Source organism: Myxocyprinus asiaticus, chromosome 36 (genome assembly GCF_019703515.2).
Source record: "Myxocyprinus asiaticus isolate MX2 ecotype Aquarium Trade chromosome 36, UBuf_Myxa_2, whole genome shotgun sequence".
NCBI lineage: Eukaryota > Metazoa > Chordata > Actinopteri > Cypriniformes > Catostomidae > Myxocyprinus > Myxocyprinus asiaticus.
The window spans coordinates 26,586,451-26,606,329 of NC_059379.1; the positions used below are offsets into that span (position 1 = coordinate 26,586,451).

A 19,879-nucleotide genomic window follows, 5' to 3' on the forward strand; every position below is an offset into this window, starting at 1 on the left:
CCTACAGTGCTGCTGGACAAGCCACCTCTGCCCTGCACGCCATGGCTCTCCTGCAGGTCCACCAAGCCAAGGCGCTGAAAGAACTGCACGAGGGTAGTTCCGCCCCAGACTTGATGCAGGAACTGCGCTCGGCAACCAACCTCGCCCTCCGGGTGACAAAGGTCACGGCGCGGTCTCTCGGGCGGACGATGGCCACACTAGTGGTCCAGGAGCGCCACTTTTGGCTCAACCTGGTCAAGATGGGCGAGGCCGACAAGACACGGTTCCTTGCTGCCGTCATTTCCCAGGCGGGCCTATTCGGCGACACCGTCAAGGACTTTGCCAAGCAGTTCTCGACGGTGAAGCAGCAGACGGAGGCAATCCGGCACATCTGCTCGTCGCCAAGGGCGTCCCCCTGTGGTGACTGCACCGGCTCCGCCACAGCCCACCCCTTCGGCCCGGCCCCGGCGTGGAGCCCACTGCAGGAAGCCGATGCCACCCATCTCACAGCTGGCGCCGAAGAACCCACGGAGGTCCTCGAAGCGCCCCTGAGATGGGCAACCCAGGGAACCCACTCACGTGGAGCTGGTAGGAAGACCACTCCATCCCCCAGTGGAGGGCCGGGTGGAAAATCTTTTCTTGCCTTTTTGTTTGATTTCGCCACATGCCCAAGTGGCTGTGGTACCCAACAGTTCAGCAAAAGAGCGGCTTCCTTCCTCCCTGGGTCATATACCCGGTGTGTACGGTCGTCACCACGACTACCGTCCACGGGCTTTTTCTTGCAGGATTGGTGCTACAGCGGTGCCCTTTCCATCCCTGAGCGACAAGCTGTGGCACACAGCCGCCCCCGATGTGGCAGCCACCACGGGTTACGAGGACAGGCCTCTTCCTCCCCTGTCCCAGGCTGTTCTGGGGATGGTCAAAAGGAGCAAGGTAAGTGCTTCGATGTCCCTAGACTCAGCATGGCCATGACGTGCTGTGCAACCTCGCGCTCCGCCTCGCCACGAGACCCCACCTGCCGGTACGTCTGACGACGTTGTCCCCTTGGTCCCCCTCACGAGGAATTTGGACACGTGGCTTGCGCTTTCGAATCCGTCTCGATGGCTGATCTGGACCGTCCAACTAGGCTATGCGATTCAGTTCACCAGGCGCCTGCCCAGGTTCAGCGGTATTCACTTCACCTTGGTCAAGGGCAAAAATGCCGCCACCCTGCGTGCAGAGATCACTACCCTCCTACGGAAGGACGCGATAGAACCTGTCCCTCCAGCCGAGATGAAGAAAGGGTTTTACAGCCCCTACTTCATCATACCGAAAAAAGGTGGTTGGTTGCGCCCAATCTTGGACCTGCGAGTACTGAACCGGGCTTTACACAGACTCCCATTCAAGATGCTGATGCAAAGACGCATTCTGGTGAGCATCCAGCATCAAGATTGGTTCGCGGCGGTAGACCTGAAGGATGCGTACTTTCACGTCTCGATCCTTCCTCGACACAGACCCTTCCTGCGGTTGGCGTTCGAGGGTCAGGCGTATCAGTACAAAGTCCTCCCTTTCGGCCTGTCCCTGTCTCCTCGCGTCTTTACGAAGATCGCAGAGGCTGCCCTTGCCCTGTTAAGGGAGGTGGGCATTCGCATTCTCAACTATCTTGACAACTGGCTAATCCTAGCTCACTCTCGAGACGTGTTATGCGCACACAGGGACCTGGTGCTCTCACACCTCAGCTGACTAGGGCTTCGGGTCAACTGGGAAAACAGCAAGCTCCTCCTGGTTCAGAGCATCTCTTTTCTCGGTTTGGAGTTGGACTCAGTCTCCTTGACGGCGCGCCTTAAGAACGAGTGCGCCCAGTCGGTGCTGGCCTGTTTGAAGGCGTTCAAACAGGGAACAGCGGTTCCACTGAAACTTTTTCAGAGGCTCCTGGGGCATATGGCGTCCTCGGCGGTGGCCACCCCGCTCGGGTTGATGCATATGAAGCCGCTTCAGCAGTGGCTCCAGACTCGAGTCCCAAGACGGGCATGGCATCATGGGACACACCACGTGGCCATTACGTTGGTCTGTCACAATCTTTTTAGCCCTTGGACCGACCGCTTGTTTCTACGAGCAGGTGTTCCTCTAGAACTGTCTGCAGATGCGTCGTGGTCACGACTGACGCCTCCAAAACAGGCTGGGGCACTGTTTGCAACAGGCACGCAGCTGCTGGCCTCTGGACGGGCCCGCGACTGCATTGGCACATCAACTGCCTCGAGTTACTGGCAATTCTGCTCGCCCTGCGGAGGTTTCGGCCGTTGATCCAGGGCAAGCACGTGTTAGTTCAGACAGACAGCATGGCAGCGGTAGCATGTCACAACTCGCCCGCCGTCTCCTCCTCCGGAGTCAGCAGCACTTCAAGTTGCAGCGAGCCACTCAAATCCTGGGCAACCTCAACACCACAGCGGACGCGCTGTCACGGCAGGTTTCCCTCAGGGGAGAGTGGAGACTCCATCCTCAGGTGGTCCAGCTGATTTGGAGCCGATTCGGACGGGCACAGGTGGACCTGTTCGCCTCCCAAGAATCCTCCCACTGCCCACTCTGGTACGCCCTCACCGAGGCTCCCCTCGGCATAGATGCGCTGGCACACAGCTGGCCCCCTGGCCTACGCAAATATGCGTTTCCCCCAGTGAGCCTGCTTGCACAGACCCTGTGCAAGGTCAGGGAGGACGAGGAACAGGTCGTCCTGGTAGCACCCTACTGGCCCACCCAGACGTGGTTCTCAGACCTCACGCTCCTCGTGACAGCTCCCCCCGGTGAATTCCCCTGAGGAAGGACCTTCTTTCTCAGGGATGGGGCACCCTCTGGCACCCATGCCCAGACCTCTGGAATCCCTGGACGGGACACGGAAGACCTAAGCTGTCTACCACCCGCGGTGGTAGACACGATCACTCAGGCTAGGGCCCCCTCTACGAGGCACCTGTATGCCTTTAAGTGCCGTCTATTTGCTAAGTGGTGTTCTTCCCGACGCGAAGACCCCCAGAGATGTGCAGTCAGATCAGTGCTTTCCTTCCTGCAGGAGAGTTTGGAAGAGAGGCTGTCCCCCTCCACCTTGAAGGTGTACGTTGCCGCCATAGTAGCACACCACGACGCAGTTGACGGTAAGTCCTTAGGGAAGCACGACCTGATCAACAGGTTCCTAAGAGGCACCAGGAGGCTGAATCCCTCCAGACCGTGCCTCGTTCCCTAATGGGATCTCTCCATAGTTCTTCAGGGTCTACAGAGAGTCCACTTTGAGCCTTTGCAGTCAACCGAGCTTAAGGCACTCTCCTTGAAGACTGCCCTCCTGACTGCGCTCACTTCCATCAAGAGGGTAGGTGACCTGCAAGCGTTCTCTGTCTGCGAAACGTGCCTGGAGTTCGGTCCGGGTTACTCTCACGTGATCCTGAGACCTTGACCGGGCTATGTGCCCAAGGTTTCCACCACCCCTTTTAGGGACCAGGTGGTGAACCTGCAAGCACTGCCCCAGGAGGAGGCAGAACCAGCCCTGTCGTTGCTGTGTCCGGTGCGTGCTTTACGCATCTATTTGGATCGCACGCAGAGCTTTAGAGTCTCTGAGCAACTCTTTGTCTGCTTTGGTGCACAGCGGAAAGGAAGCGCTGTTTCCAAGCAGAGGATCGCCCACTGGCTCGTTGACGCCATAACTATGGCATATCTCGCCCAAAACATGCCGCCCCCGGTAGGGCTACGAGCCCATTCTACCTGAGGTGTAGCGGCTTCTTGGGCCCTGGCCAGAGGTGCCTCTCTAACAGACATTTGCAGAGCAGTGGGCTGGGCAACACCCAACACCTTTGCAAGGTTCTACAACCTCCGGGTGGAACCGGTTTTGTCCCAGGTAGTGGCACGCAACACAAGCGGATAAGCCCGGGATAGCTGGCCGGGTGTATCGCTTGCACATAGCGCCTTCCACCTCCCTTGGAGCTGAAGATGTGTGCCGTTAATTCCCAGTAGTGTTCACAAACTTTGTTCCCTGGTTGACTTCCTCTGAGCCCTGTGGCAGTCGAGTTTTTGGCGAGACTCACTGCCGGCCCAGTACATGCGCTAACTAAGAGCCCTGTTCTGGGGTAGGTGTTCCGCATGTGGCAGTTCCCTGTAAGGCAAACCCCATGCGATCTATATCTTCCGCTAGTTCGTTTCCCTGCTGGCAAACTGCGTCTTCCTTGGGCAGAGCCCCTCTGCCCCAGTCTCCATGTTTGTAGTAATTCCTCCCCCATTGGGCAGGATCTACCTTGAAGGCTCTCCACATGGTTGGAAAGACCATGTGACGTATTCTTCCACTTAAATATCCCCCCTCTCTTTGGGCGAGGTGTGGTCTCCGTGGTGTCTTCCCCTTGGGAGGGACACCCCCCGACTAGACCTGGCAGCCCAGTCGGATAATCCCCCTTCTTTTTTAGGGAGTGGAAAAAGAGAAGTGGAAAAGAGGCCACGACTTGGTTAAACCTGTCTCTATCTTTGGGTAGTCGACTTGTCCCCAAAAAGGGCTGTTCCACACTCATAACTATGTTGGGGGAGGTTACTTGTCAACCTGGTGTGCTGGCTATGAGGCACACAGCAAGTCTGCCCACCACACACCGCCAGTTCACGTAACACAGTTCAGCCTTGTGGCGTTTCGTATAGGGACCCCTAGTGTCACTACATTGACACAACGTTGAGTGAGTGACAGATAGGGAACATCATGGTTACTTGTGTAACCTCCGTTCCCTGATGGAGGGAACGAGATGTTGTGTCCCTCCTGCCACAACGCTGAACTATCCGCTGAAATGGCCGGACCTTATATCGGCTCCTCAGCATATAACCTGAATGAGTGGTTGCATACCAGCATGCAAATACCACTCGCCAATTTTCATTGGCCTTTTATCAAAGACCAGAGGTGTCTCGGGCTCCCAAGAGTGACCCCTAGTGTCACTACATCGACACAATGTCTCGTTCCCTCCATCAGGGAAAAAAGGTTACACCAGTAACCATGACGTTCTTCTGCAGAACACAAATTATAATTTTTAGAAGAATATTTCAGCTCTGTAGGTCCATACAAAGCAAGTAAATGGGTGCCAAATTTTTTATGCTTCTTTAGCTCAAATGTTCGGTATCACACAAATTGTATCACACCTACCTGTCATGTAGCTGGAGTGGCAGAGGTTATACTAACATTGCTTTTCAACAGCTTTTACATACCTCTGATATGATCTACTGCACTCTTTCTTTTCAAATATATCATTGTCACTTTCTCCTCTGCAAAAATGTCCCATGTGAAAGAAGTGAATTGAACAAGGGTCAAACATAATTGTCACATGATCTGAAGCCCTTATACAATCACGGCAATTTATTGGCTGTTGGCGCTTAAATGACGCCCCTAGGGAGCTGCGTCAGGGGCTCCATAAAGGTGCTCACTTTCGTGCCATCAAGTCAGATTTTCTGCTGGAATGAACGAGCGTATGCAGTTGCTAGAGAGTATGGCCAGCTACGCAGCATCTCGTTCCCACTCAGGGAGCCAGGGTTACATTCTACGTAACCGAGACATTCCCTTTTGTAGGAACTTGAGCTGCGTATTCACTATGGGAACAGTATACATTAATGCCATGCGAACAGTAGCTGCCAACTATCTAAGCCCATGTGGCAAGCATCTAGCGATGCACAAGTAAGCTAAAGCATCCGAATAAAAAAAGGAATTATAAGTTTACTCCTGTTCCAACACAGAAAACTTGGGAAGCAGTAGTTAAATCCTCGTCCAGATTATAAAATCTAACAAATGTATACGAAGAGGACCACCCTGCCACCATACAAATGTCCTCCAAGGATGCACCTCTATCCAAAGACCATGATGATGCCATGCTCCTCGTAGAATGGGCTTGAATACCTGAAGGTGAGGGTAAACCGTGTGCTTCGTAAGCACTTGAAATTGCATCAATAAGCCAATGAAACTTTGCTTGGACACTGAAATGCCCCTGTTGCGGCCACCAAAGCACACAAACAACTTTTCTGATTTACATCACTGGCTAGCATGGTAAACATAAACTCGCAGCGCCCAAACTGGCCAAAGCATATGCAACCTTTCATGTTCCTCTGACTCAAATGGGGGAGGATAGAAATCCTGAAAATTAATAGTCTGTGAGCTAAATGATGTTGAAATAACCTTGGGCAATTAGCCTAAATGAGGTCTTAACCCCTTGAACACCCTGACACAAAATCCATATATAAGGGATTGATCAACAGGGCATGCAAATCACCAACTCTTCTAAACGATGCCAATGCCACTAACAGGATAATTTAAAGAGTTAAAAACTTATCAGTGACTGTTTCCAAGAGCTCAAACGGAGCACTCGGGAGTGTCTCTAAAACAACAGATAAATCCCATAAAGGAACACAGACGGGACGAAAAGGTCTAAGCCTACGTACCCCATAAAACGAAAGACAAGAGAATGTCTACTGACAGAGACTTCATTGATAAGCACATACTCGGCCACTATAGCGGCAACATAGTCTTTAAGCATTGCCGGGGCAACCCCAGCCCCAAGACGCTCCTGCAAAAATTCCAGCACTGTACCAACAAGGCAGTGAACTGGATTTTCACCTCGCGCTGTACACCGAGAAGCGAAAATATGCCAGTTGAACATATAAACCCTACTAGTTGATGGAGCTCAAGCATTAGAATAGTATCAACCACAATGAGATGGATAGCCCATCATTAAAAAGTAGAGGTGGCGTCTGTTGTTATCACCTTGTGGTGACACACCTGTCCCAATGGAATGCCCGACATCAGAAGGTGGGTCCATTTCCATGGTAACAGAGTTTGGTAGCACCCACGCGTCACTTTGAAGAGACAGAACACATGCGTCAGTGGTTGAAGTCCCTTTCTGGAGTTCATCCAGCACTAAAAAAAGGTCTTGCATGCAACATTCCCAGGGGAATGACAGTGGAAGCCGCGATCATGAGCCCCAAAAGCCTGTGAAATGTTCTCGCGGGGAGAATGCGTCTTACTCTGAACATTGCTAGATACTGGCGTAATGGCATAATAACATAATGCTAGGCAGTCTCTGCATGGGCTAACACCAACCAATTGTTGAGATAATTCAAAACGTAGATGCCTTGAAGTCTCAAGGGCCTCAATGTTGCATCCAAACATTTTGTGAAAATGCGTGGTGCCAGTGCAAGTCCGACCGGAAGGATGCAAAATTGGTATGCTTTTCCCCAGAAAGAGAATCTGAGAATACTCCTGTGCTTTGGCGCATTCTGAATATGGAATATGGAAGCATTTTTTTTATAAACTTCAAATCTATTGTCACAAACAAGTCTGCACTTGTGACATTATTTGTTTCTGCGTCAGCATTCTGAATTGACATTTCATTCAATTTCAGTGAAATTCAAATGTCTCAAATCCAGAATGGGACACAAGCCGCCTGAATTGAATGACATAACCATGCTTAATTGTTCAAAGTACCCAGTTTGAAATGCCATTCAGCTGCTGCCAAGCCGACAGACAGGCAGACAGGGGAATTAATGCATGGCTCTTGCCTGCAGCACGACCTGTAACCACTAGATGGCATGCTTGACTTACTTTTGGTGACTGCCCCAGAACCAACGGCACAGTGGAGGGAAGCATTCGCTCCTCCAATACTGTGGCTGGTTGAAGGGAATTTGATAAAGTTTTGCCTTTAATGTATTTAGGCATAAATGATGAGCACCCTGAAATGTATCTACAGCAGGGACGCAGACAGAATAAACCTTTTCAGTAGTGTTTTGAATGGGGAAAAGTGTATGAACATTGGGGTGATGTTTATTTGAGAGAACTTGTTTGCCACAGTAGCCTCAGCATTCTTTATGGAATTCTTCATTGAATTCTTTTATGCATGTCTCGAAACTTTTGGTCATGGAGACAGAGGCCGAACTGATCAGGCAATTATAAAAACTGGTCACTCTGAATGTATTTACAGCAGAGAATGCCAGATAAACCATCTTCCCTTGCATAGAACGGGGAACAATGTGCAAACATGGAGGGAATTGAGAGCAAGCAGGTTCGCCACAATGGCCCCAGCATTCTTTATGGAGGGACAACGTGTGGTGCTTATGTTTACTGTGTGTTTTGTGTACACTTGTGCTTGATGACCATCGAATTCTGTTATGCATGTCTCGAGACCCTTGGTCATGGTCTGAATTTGGGAAGCACTTTTTTAATGTTCGTTCCCCAGCAAGCTGAGGGGAAGAACAGAACCATATTTTGGTTGTCGGACATTCGAGGCTTGTACAACGGCAAACTCATCCTGATACTGACCGGAGGGCAAACAGGAGTGAAACGGATACGTTTATATGGTCCAATTTCACAGCAAGCCTGCCAGGCTCATGTGTAGACCTACTTTTCTTGTACATTGAGTTTTAATATGCATGCCCAAGACCCTTGGTCATGGAAGCAGAAGCAAAACTCAAGCTGAAAATATTCAAGGGGGGGGGGGGGTGTATGAGGGAATGTCCAAACAGAGCCGATATTAACTCAAAGGCATATCTTAACATGATGTGCTTAGTTGGACTTCAAAACCATCGTGTGTAGATCCAACAGCTGACTCTCTTGTCTCACCAGAATGCCCGCATGGTCCACGAATGGGCAAAAAAAAAAAAAACAATTAGTTAAATACCTTGCATCTCCTGAAAGACTCACACTGACGGAGCACTCCGCGCGTTTGTTCGCCATCACTCCGTTGGGGAATATTCTCTTATTCCAGCCCCCTCGTTCTGCGGCTGGGCTCACTGTTCCCTGCATGATCCCCTCCAGTTTCACTTCGAATGAGGAGGGGAGAGAGGGAAAGCCCGCTCCTCCTTTGCCTATTCAAGTGCATTCTCCCAGAACGACACAGAAAAGACAATAGGGACAAAGGGGCCAATTTCCCTTCCAACGTGGAATTCTCTAATACAGCATTTTTTAATGGCGACGGCTCAAGACGCACATGGTATCTCTTTCGCACGCTTTGTTGGTCAGAAAATGGCTGCCAAGCTAGGCCTTCAGAGCATGTCTGACGAGTCTTGCGTTTTCGTTTAGGGGAAGGGCGACAAACATGAGGAAGAACCCGATATCCATTCGCACTCCAATCCTCTCAGACACAAAGCCGATATCCCAAACGGCTCCCGCACACGGAGCTCCAAATCTGGAGGCTGTGGAACTGGAAAAATTGGGGATAACGCCTCATTAAGTTTACTTCCCAAAGATTACTTTAGTGCTTGTTTTTAACCAATTAAGTAAATAAATATGGATACAATAGGAATCAAGATTAACTGTCCCACTTTACCATACCCTATATTCTAAAATGTTAAACATTTACAGTCCACCTTAATTAAACATGCCACTAGATAGAGGAAACACAAGGCTGTCCTGAGAAATTTAATTATGTGGTTAGACACTATAATTGATATCAGTAAACAATTTAGCTTTGGAAGCCATAAAATACTAAAACTATTTAAACTGAAACTAGAAAAAACTGAGAAAAATAAAACTAAACTAAAACTAACGAAAATTAAAATAAATTAAAATGACAAACTGAATATAAAATAGAAAACTACAGTATAATAACTTATAATGGAAGACTAGCTAGACCAGCTGAGGACCAGGATGGCCAGGCTAGGAAACCAGCTAGACCAGGTGAAGACTGGCTTGTCCAGTCTGGAAGACCAGCTATACCATCTTAAGACCAACTTGGGCTGTCTCTGTAGAGAGATTATTATCGGTTTCTGCACTCCTGAGGTATGTTTTTGTCATATTTGACAAAAGAGTCATCTCAGCAAGAGGTGCAGGCTCGCAAATCAGAGCAGTGCACCCCCACAGCACTGAAAGACAGGAATGCTGGTGCTCCCCTGCTCTCCCATGAGGTCTCACCTGGAACTCCTTATTCTTCCTCTGCAGTCCTGCATTCAGTGTTTCCTCAGCCTCCAGTCGACTGCTGGTGGTGCTTATCTCCACATCTTTCCTGACAGAAGACAGTAATAGAGAGAGAGAGCGAGAGCATGAGGATAAGAGTGACTGGGCTAATTTAGCAGGGGTATTTGGTGTGATTTGCAAGCCAAGCCCGATAAGCGTCACCCAGTGCCTCAACTTATTAAAAGTGCCAGTCAATCCCAGAACATCATTCTAATCATTGTTTGCATCAGTGAAATTTATGTTTATGGTTCTTTCCATCATTACTCAAATGTTAAAATATGAAGGAAGGAATGTATTTATGACAATGTCCTGTTTGTTTATTTTTTTGCTTTTCTTCTTATTGGGGCCTCCATGAAACAGCTGGTTTTGCTTTCACGTTTCTACAGAGAAAGAGCCACAATAATCTGCATACTCAAGCCTGAACAGTTCTAGAAGACTTAAGGTATTTACCTCTAAGATAACAAAGTTTCAAGAAGATATTGTGTTATAGCCTCCAACAGACATCCAAACATCTGTTTTGCTGTAAGACTTCTCTACATCTCTGAGTATATAGACATATTTTCTAAACTTTGTTTGGAGACATTAAATGCTTGACTGCAAATGTTTAGAGACATCAAATGCTTGACTTCATAGACTGGAGTTGATAGGTATAAAGGAGATCAGTTCATTTAAATACGATATACAGTAGATGTTTATCCTCTTCCCTGCAAAGACTATCTTAGACCAGCATAAATTTCCATCCTGGTCCAAGCTGGTTTTTGCTGATTAGAGCTGATTTGGTGCTGGTCTAGCTGGTGGACCAGTATAGCCATGTTGTTCACCATATTCAGACTGATCTCACTGTGAATTCGGCAATGAAGTTCGAAAGTTATGACATTGAAATAGGTCTGTGCTTACTGAAATTTGAACCACTGCTTCCCAGTGGTTGAAGCTCGAAGTGTTGGGCTCGTGTGAGTTCAGTTTCTGTGTGAAATGTCTACAGTGGCACGAGTTGTATTTTTAGTTGTAAATTATGTAATAAAGTCAACAGGAATGAATATTATATTAAGCATAAGCCCTAATTCCCAAACCCCAACCCTAAACCTAACTGTCAGTGGAGTAAAAATTGAATTTAAGTGTGAAAATGTAAACTCTGAATCAGGCTCACTATTGTCACCATGATAAAATTATTTCCTGGTTCCCATTGTACCAGAGCCTGTGTCTCTTAGGCTGCTCGCACAACATGCTTTCAATAGCACCGGAGGGAAAGGTAAGTGTGACGAAGAAGGCGTGGCAGGGCTGTAATGGAGCACGGCCAGCACTGAATCAGCTGATCAGCGGGAGAGTGAGATAAGGGTCAGCCGGAGACGCCCTCCTCATCACAGTAAACAAGCTTGAATTGAAAAATATCTGATAGGCGATGCCACATGTCAGTAATTCAGCAGTATGGGGCCGATTTCAGGGTACATGAACATTCAGAAGCAATGTATAGATTTCCTTTGTGATCATGTTAAGGCTTTCTGGTTAAATCTAGATAGGAACACCAGCATATTAGCATCCCATGCTGGGGACCAGCATCCGAAATACAACATATGCTGGTGATCAGAAATGCTGGTCTTTTCAACAGGGTATGGGCTTGTTTATTAGACCTAGATTATAAATTTAATTAGGGATTAAGCAAGCAATGTTTTTGAAGAGAACCAATGTGACATATACCAATTTGCTTCTATTCTCCAAGAACCAAGCCTTCACAGAACTTGCTCTGATAACACATCAAATTATTACAGAATAAGATTTAGTTTTTAGTCTCATTTTGTGAATTGCATCTGTGAAACCCCACGAAATTTATATGAACACTTCTGCACCATCTGTTTAATGGATAGTTCACTCAAAAATTAAAGTACTGACATCATTAACTCACCCCGGTGGTTGTTTCATGGAACACAAAAGAAGTTGTTTGGTAGAATGTTTAGGGACTAACAGCCTCAGTCACCATTCACTTCTATTGTATGGAAAAACTATGCTATAAAAGTGAATGGTGACTGAGGCTAACATTCTCCTTTTGTGTTCCACAGAAAAAAAGAAAACCATATGGGTTTGGAACACCTCATGTTGTTCCAAACCCATATGGCTTTCTTTTTTTTCTGAGTAAATTATAGAGTTTTAACTTTGGGTGAGTTTTCAACACTTTAACCTTGTGCGAACCCGCGTCCTTCTATGTGGACTATGTGTTTTCCCAATTCACATTGTTCCAAAGCAGTTTTACTGAAAATCAGCTGTAATGTCTGTAATGTCTTAAAAACATTAATTACCAACACTCCTGGAAACATAATATACATTTTGATACTTGGCATTATTTGGTTTGTTATTATTTAAAATTTCACAAGTTAGTCCCGCTGTCCCATATGAGGACATACATTTTTAGGAAAACTATTTGCTCTTATTTTGATATATTAATTCCATATAAAGCCACTGAAAGGAACATTTTTCAGCTTTTGAATGCACCCATTGATTCTCAATGTGATAATTCACAGAAAAATATAGGATTTCTAATGGAAAAATAGCCCTATAGTCCACGTCAGTGGTTATTGTGTTTAACAGCGTGTGGTTTTGCGATAAATCACTCAAATTTGTATTATTATAATTTATTTATTTATTTTTTTTTTTTTTTGCATGTTTATTAGGTACTAATAGTTACAAATCAAAAAGGGAAATGGAAAATGCACCCAGCAGTCACACTCAGGTCTCAAGATGTTAAATGAGAGAATTTTTATTTAACTTACTTCTTCATCATCTCCTGCAGGCTGGCCCGCATCTTGCCCATCTCAGACAGGTTGTCCATGATGTTCTTACTGTCTCCCTCCAACTTTCTCCTGCTCTTCTCCAAATCCGTCCTCTGTTTCCTCTCCTGCTCCAGCAGATATTCCAGCTAGGACAATGCAAGGTCACACATCAAGTAGAGATATTTTTCTTGTTTTCCGTTCCCAGTGCTATCAACATGCATTCTTCCAAAACAATGACTCCCTGTCTGGGTACAGTTAGCCAATTGACAGTGATCTTTAACAGGATAGTTCAAACAAAACTGAAAATTCTGTTATCATTCACTCTCATGTTGTTCCTTTCTTTCTTCCATGGAACACAAAGGAGATGTTAGGTAGAATGTTAGCATCAGTCACCATTCACTTGCATTGCATATTTTTTCCCATACAATATAAATGAATAGTGGCTGAGTCATTCTGCCCTTCTGTGTTTCACAGAAAGAAAGTCATACGGGTTCGTAATAACATAAAAGTCAGTAATTATAACGTGAGTAATCATTTTTGGATGAACTATCACTCTAGCTCTGGGTTAGGATTTCTAACAGTGGCCTAGACCACAGTAATCTGCTGCACTCACATCCTCCGCCTGCAGCTTTAGCTTGGCTTTCTCTTTGGTCAGGAGGTTCACCTTCTCTTCCTCACACTGCAAGTCCTCTATGGCTTGCTGGAAAAATAAAACAGATGTAATGGTCTGTCCAGCAGATGTGCCATTAAATCTCCATCCAAAATTTGTTCACATCTGCCTCGCTGCCATCTTTGATCCCCAGCTGTGATGCCTTCATTTGCCCAATCACAGGGGATGTCAGAAGTCCACAGCATGATAACTTAATCAAATTTGACCCTGAAAAGCACATTCACTCGTCTAAAGTAAACTGAGTAAAAAGTAACCCACACTAAGCAACAACATCACGCCAACTAAATGCTTCATTCTCTAAAAGTTTGTATATCATTCTTAGGTGCTCTGTAGGAGTTTTGACTCCTTGAGTGAAGAGTTCAATTGTCCATCAACTCTGGCGATGGCTTCTATGCTATGTGTGTGACCATAAATCACAGGCAGAGATTACCTCACAAAGAGAGCTGCTACTGTTGAACATCTGGCTTAAGTTAATGGACACTGCTTGTATAGTTTTATAGAGCACAAAAGAAATCATGAGACAAAAAAGGAAACTTCTTGACGTCTAAGGTGTGCTGTAAGGTGATCTACATTGTATAAAACAATGTACATTTTATCCAGCATATGTGACTTTTTGAGACACAGAAATGTAAAGCATTTTGAGACATGAACTAACAATGAACCATACTTTTAAGCATTTATTCATCTTGGTTAATGTTAATTTCAACATATACTAACACATTTTTTAAATCAAAATTTGTATGTATATGTTAGCACTAGTTAATGCACTATGAACTAACATGAACTAACAATGAACAATTGTATTTTTATTACCTAACATTAACAAAAATTAACAAATGCTACAAATATATATTGTTCATTGTTAGTTCATGATAACATTATGCATTTACTAATGTTAACGAAAGGAACCTTATCGTTAAGTGTCACCGTTTTGACTAATACTTTTGCTTTGCAAGATTTTTTCAGAGTTTGAAACAATGACAAATGAAAACACTGTGTAACATTTTTTTTGTTTTGTTTTTTTGGTTCCTGGGTAGTAAGTGTTATTTCCTAATTGCTTATACCTCAAAAGTATATAAAATGGCTATTATTCCCCACAAACTTTGCTTTTGTGACCAGGACAATGATATTTTGAAATTTACCTATTTTCCAGAACATTCCAGATAGATTCAGTGCTGAATAAACTTGGAGTAACTTCTAGAACTTTCTAGAACTTCCCAGTAATATAAATAGTAGAATAAATACAGGGGCCTTAAGCCCACCAGTTCAGTTTATTTCCAGCTGCCAAAGTGGATACATACCTGGATTTTTCTAAGATGGCATCAAGAGGCTGCAAGCATCCGGCAGATGCATTTTGCTATGTCTGTGGCCAATTTATCAAGACAAGAGTGAAAAAGTACTCAATGGAAGAATTTGCTAAGATATGTGAGGCCTACAAGGCATATTTCGGCATGCCTGTCGGGGATCAAGACAAACGCTGGGCATCTCATTTCAACTGCGAGCACTGCAAAAAAACTCTGGAAGGTAAGATGGACATTTGTTGCTCGGAATTTTATGTTATATAATTTGTTAATTTTTAAAATTGTAAAAGTTTTTAATTTTAAAATGTTTTACAATTTTCAATGTTTTTGAAAAAAATATATCATATATGAAAAATGTTGCGAGAATCTCTTACACATTAGTCATGGGTGAAATAAATGTATTTTTGTAGGATGGTACAGATGGGAAAAGAGAACCATGAAGTTTGCTATCCCAAGAATTTTGCAGGAACCCACTGACCACTCAAGCAACTGCTACTTCTGCATGGTGGACCTTTCCAAACATCGGACTGGCAAGAATGCACCTGCTTTCATGTATCTGGACCTTCCTTCATCCATCACCCCGGTGCCACACTACCATGAGCTCCCCGTACCCACTCCTCCGGAGAGAGAGCAGCCGTCTTTAGAAGAGAGCAGCAAGTCAGAGAGCGAGGAAGACGTTGTAGATCCAGATGACAATTTCAGAGGTGGAGCTGAGGAGAGAAACCCATACTACCCCAACCAAAAAGACCTCAACGACTTGATTAGAGACCTTGGTCTCACCAAGTCCAATGCCGAGCTTTTTGACATCTAGGCTCAAGCAGTGGAACTTGTTGGATGAAAGTGTGCAAGTCGCAGCTCAGAGGAAGTGTCACCAACCTTTTTCCAGCTTCTTCACCCATCAAGATAGGCTCTGCTTCTGCTACAATGTGACCACTCTGTTCAAAGCAATCAGAATCGCCTGTAACCAGAATGAGTGGCGCCTCTTCACTGACAGCTCATCCAGGAGCCTCAAAGCCGTGCTGCTCCATAATTGTAACAAGTACCTGTCTCTTCACCTGGCTCACTCGGTGCACCTCAAAGAGGATTACAACAGCATCAAGACCTTGCTGGACACCTTGAAGTATGATGAGTACATTTGGGGGCTAATTCATGAAAGTGATTTACAGTATAATCATAAATCTTGAAAAACTACTCACTTCTAAATCTTTTGTAGTCATTTTTGTATTACTTTAGTATAAATACATGTTAATTTGGATTCATATGTTGTTTGTTTTCTGACTTTATGTGAACGAAAAGACACAAATTCGCCCATTTTCTCATTGGAAATAGGTAAATTTCAAAATATCACTGTCCTGGTCACAAAAGCAAAGTTTGTGGGGAATAATAGCTATTTTCTAAACTTTTGAGGCATAAGCAATTAGGAAATAACATTTACAATCCAGGAACAAAAATTGTGTTACATAGTGTAATTTATTGTGCTGCTAGTTGATAATAATTGCCTTGACAAGAATTTATTGTCTGAAAAATACATTTTACATTTAATGAATGAACAAATTTTAATAGCCTAAAAAAAAAAGTTGTATTACTGGTAACAAATCTTAAAAAGGTTGTTGAGAGAACTCAAAAATCTCATGTTTTCTTGATTTTTTTTTTTTTTCTCTTACTAATTCCTTTTGTACAGTGTACATGAAGACTGAATACTTTACAAAGTACTTAGGACCATTTATTCCAAATTATCTTAAATTTCTGTCCTTTAATCTGGGTCATAAATACATGAATAATTTATCACTTTGAGGGTATGCAGCTTTGCAAACATTTGCAAAACTTTTTCAATTACTGGAGATAAAATACACTATGTACTGTGCTGTGTTGTGCAACACTTTGATCAGTAATTAAGATTTCAAAGCAATACATTGCTCTAAATTGTTATAAAAACATTTTGAAGGAAACAGTTTTCATAGGCTCAATTACATTTAGAAATAATCGCAGCAGTGACCCGGGCCCTCTAATTTACTTTCCAGATTAAAGAAGGAAACTGCGTTTTTGCCAAGTGGATGTGAATCGTCTTCCAGACGCAGCTGCCCCATGCAAGAGGACAACCTGTGCTGACTGCATTATTTACCTTGACTCATGACTGACCTTCATAACAAAGCATCCCCAGAAACCACAAGTCAATCTGAGCATCTCCAAAGGAACAACATTGCTACTGTTCTGTGTGATAGATTCTGGTAAATAAACAAATGCATGCAGAGTATGCGGGTCATTTCTACTATGTAGTAAATTTTCATGCCTCCATCGTATAGGTCTTCTTATGTTGTATAAAATCTGAAACTAAAATTTTTTAAGATGGAAATCAATATCACAGTTAAAATAACATTAAACATTAAATTTAAATGCTTTGACTATGTTTAAGTTTAGAGATTGTTGCCACTTTTGCCACGTCCCCAGATGCAAACTTCTAACATAAAAAAAACTGGAAATTTATTACGAAATATTCCAAGTGTTTCTTCAATTTTTCCTTGGTCTAATCAAATTGATTTAAACAAAACATGAGTTCTTGGGAATATTGTTGGAATTAATTTATAGGTTACCCCAGTATCACTTTCCATCCTGTTAGTTTTTTGTAAAATCATTTTAATCAACAAATGCCACTTCCTTATTACACCATCCTCCAGGATGTGACATAATTTTTGGTTGGAAAACAACAGCACAAACATTAGTGACAATTAGCTATGGATTTTATGAATTCAGTAATGGAGTAATGGCCATATATGAACATATATTCTAATTTATAGTTTAAATTAAAAAGCATTTATTTGAGCACACACACACACACACACACACACACATATATATATATATATATATATATATATATATATATATATATATTCAAATCCACTTGTATTTAAGAAAATGTTAAAGGGTCATGAAACCCCAAAACACATTTTTTGAGACATGAACAGATACAGTATGTACAGGTTGCACATCACTGAAAACAATGATGGCACTTATTATGTTAGTTGTTATTTTTACGTTTTATTGAGCCATTTTGTTCTTCCGGTTTCAAAACGAAAGCTGAAGCAATGTCACAAAAATGAGGTAAATGGGTAAACTCTGGGTTATGATTGGTAGGACAGCATGTATTTACATCACTGGATTCTTAGAGTTTTTCCACATTTTTCATGAGATGGAACGCTTCCATCCAACCACAGTGCTGCCTCATGCATGAGCTGGCATTACAGCGGAGAATTCAAACTCATCTTGGACGTAACAGCCATTCCGCAAATGCGAGACTTCAATAGTACTCTGAGAATAGACATGAGAGCAGACTTTTACACGAAACACCGTGGTCAGATTGAAATCAATCCACAAAATGCACTGCAGTCCATAACCAGACCAGCGCGAGCTGCAATTGTTACGCTGCAATTGTTGGCTGCAATTGATTGCACTGATTCCATCTCTTCTTCTCTGTGTGTTGGATAATAGACATGATACGATTTAAATCACATGTCAGAATGGACAGTCCACAGTCCATAACTGCACCGAAGCGAGCATGTTTGTTGGCCGGCTGCTGTTCCAGGTGAATTTGTTTAGGCTGTTCTGTTTAAATGGCACCGATTGCATCCTCTCGCCGTGCATCTGATCATAAACATGGTATCATGACGACTTGTTCAAAAGCAGAAGACAATGATGAAAACAAAACTCAAAGTCATGTCAGTTCTATTTTTGATCTACTTTACATCAAGTTTCGGGATTTACGCCCATTGTTTACTGGTGCTACGTCGTCATGACAATGGAGTTGAAATACCGGATAAACAAAGGACAATGCATCTACGTGTATTTCCTCGGTTAATTCGGGATGACTTCAAGGATTTTAACACTAAAACTTATAGTTCATACAAAATAATTTTGTTTAACCATTGACCAACAACACTGACTTAGTTTACTAATTTTTCACCACTAATAGTTCTAAACATTAATAACTAATATTGGCATTATATTCATTCATTTTCTGTTAAACCATAATTTCATGTACAGCTGCTTTAAAACAATGCCTGTTGTGAAAATCGCTATACAAATAAATTTGACTTGATAACTTTACACAGACAAAGTTAGTAAACGATTTGATCAATTGAAGAGTGATTTTAGAGTCATGTTAAAAGGGATTATGCTGAAGTATTGTGGCTATACTTTTAAAAACAGTGTGTATATGTTTTGTGCCCAGGGGGTTTACTTTAATTGTGTGTGCCTTACTGCACGCGATTTGTTTCTTTAGAAAAAGAGGGTTGAGTCTAAATTATTTTCTGCGGCAATCAACATTATGCTACAAATCCTGTCTATAGAATTTAACTTGTATTAGGCTAAACCTGAAACACTCCTTGTAAAATTAAATATCTATGGATTATTGTAAAGTCTCAAAGCAATGCTGGTTTTGGTCTGAGTGCTGTTCTCACTTCATTCTCAAAAGTTTGAACAAAATATCCACATCTTTTTGCAGATTTGCAAACAGTTCTATCGTTTTCACTCTTCACACTTTTGTCCCATAATTAATATACAGACCCAAACATTTTTGTTTTCATCTTCACTCATAATGTGAGGTTCAGCAGTCATCTCTATTGTGGTTGTGCATGTGTGTGTGTGTGTGTGTGTGTGAGTGTTTGGAAGTAGCTCTTGACTCACTCCCATTTTCCCTCTTCCCGCTCATAATACCAGCCCACATATTTACATATTTTCCCGCCCATTTCGAGACTGTGTTTCCAGTCTGAGGTGCGAAAAATTGGGGATTAAGTACTGTAGGTGGGTTGCCTGACCCTTTAAAACCATATATGAAATTTTGAAGAAGTTTGAAATATATGTTCTATATGTACATGTGACTTTTATATCAGTGGAAACCATATATGAACATACAGTACACTTCAAATATGTGTTTTTCATGTGTTGCCATGATATCTGTAGTCAGTTCACTTACTGAACTTTAACTTCAATTTGAGACTTTCAGATAAGTTAACTCTTACACTCTCAGTAGATGGCGCCGTGATGGCTGCATCTGTGTGAAGCTCTCTAGCATTTTTGTTACTTTTGATTGTTTGCCATGTTTTTTGACACTCATTCACAATCAGTTTCACCAGGGATTAACTGCTGAATATTCGGCAGAGCATACCTGATAAACTTTTCTAACTCCACTGCTCTGTGTTTCACGGAAACCTGGAGCAACAACACCCAGACTCTCATCATTATTCTGGGA

At 43.5% G+C, this 19,879-nt stretch overlaps 1 protein-coding gene across 1 annotated transcript in view; it reads right to left on the bottom strand.

Annotated features, from left to right (window-relative positions):
* Positions 1–19,879, bottom strand: part of LOC127427204 (myosin-16-like) — a 103,799-nt gene that overhangs the window by 44,591 nt on the left and 39,329 nt on the right. The window contains exons 6-8 of the mRNA XM_051674676.1: positions 13,274–13,360; positions 12,661–12,806; positions 9,857–9,947 (exon numbers count right to left, since the gene is read on the bottom strand). Coding sequence (XP_051530636.1) covers positions 9,857–9,947; positions 12,661–12,806; positions 13,274–13,360 — 324 coding nt within the window. The remainder of the gene's footprint in view (positions 1–9,856; positions 9,948–12,660; positions 12,807–13,273; positions 13,361–19,879) is intronic.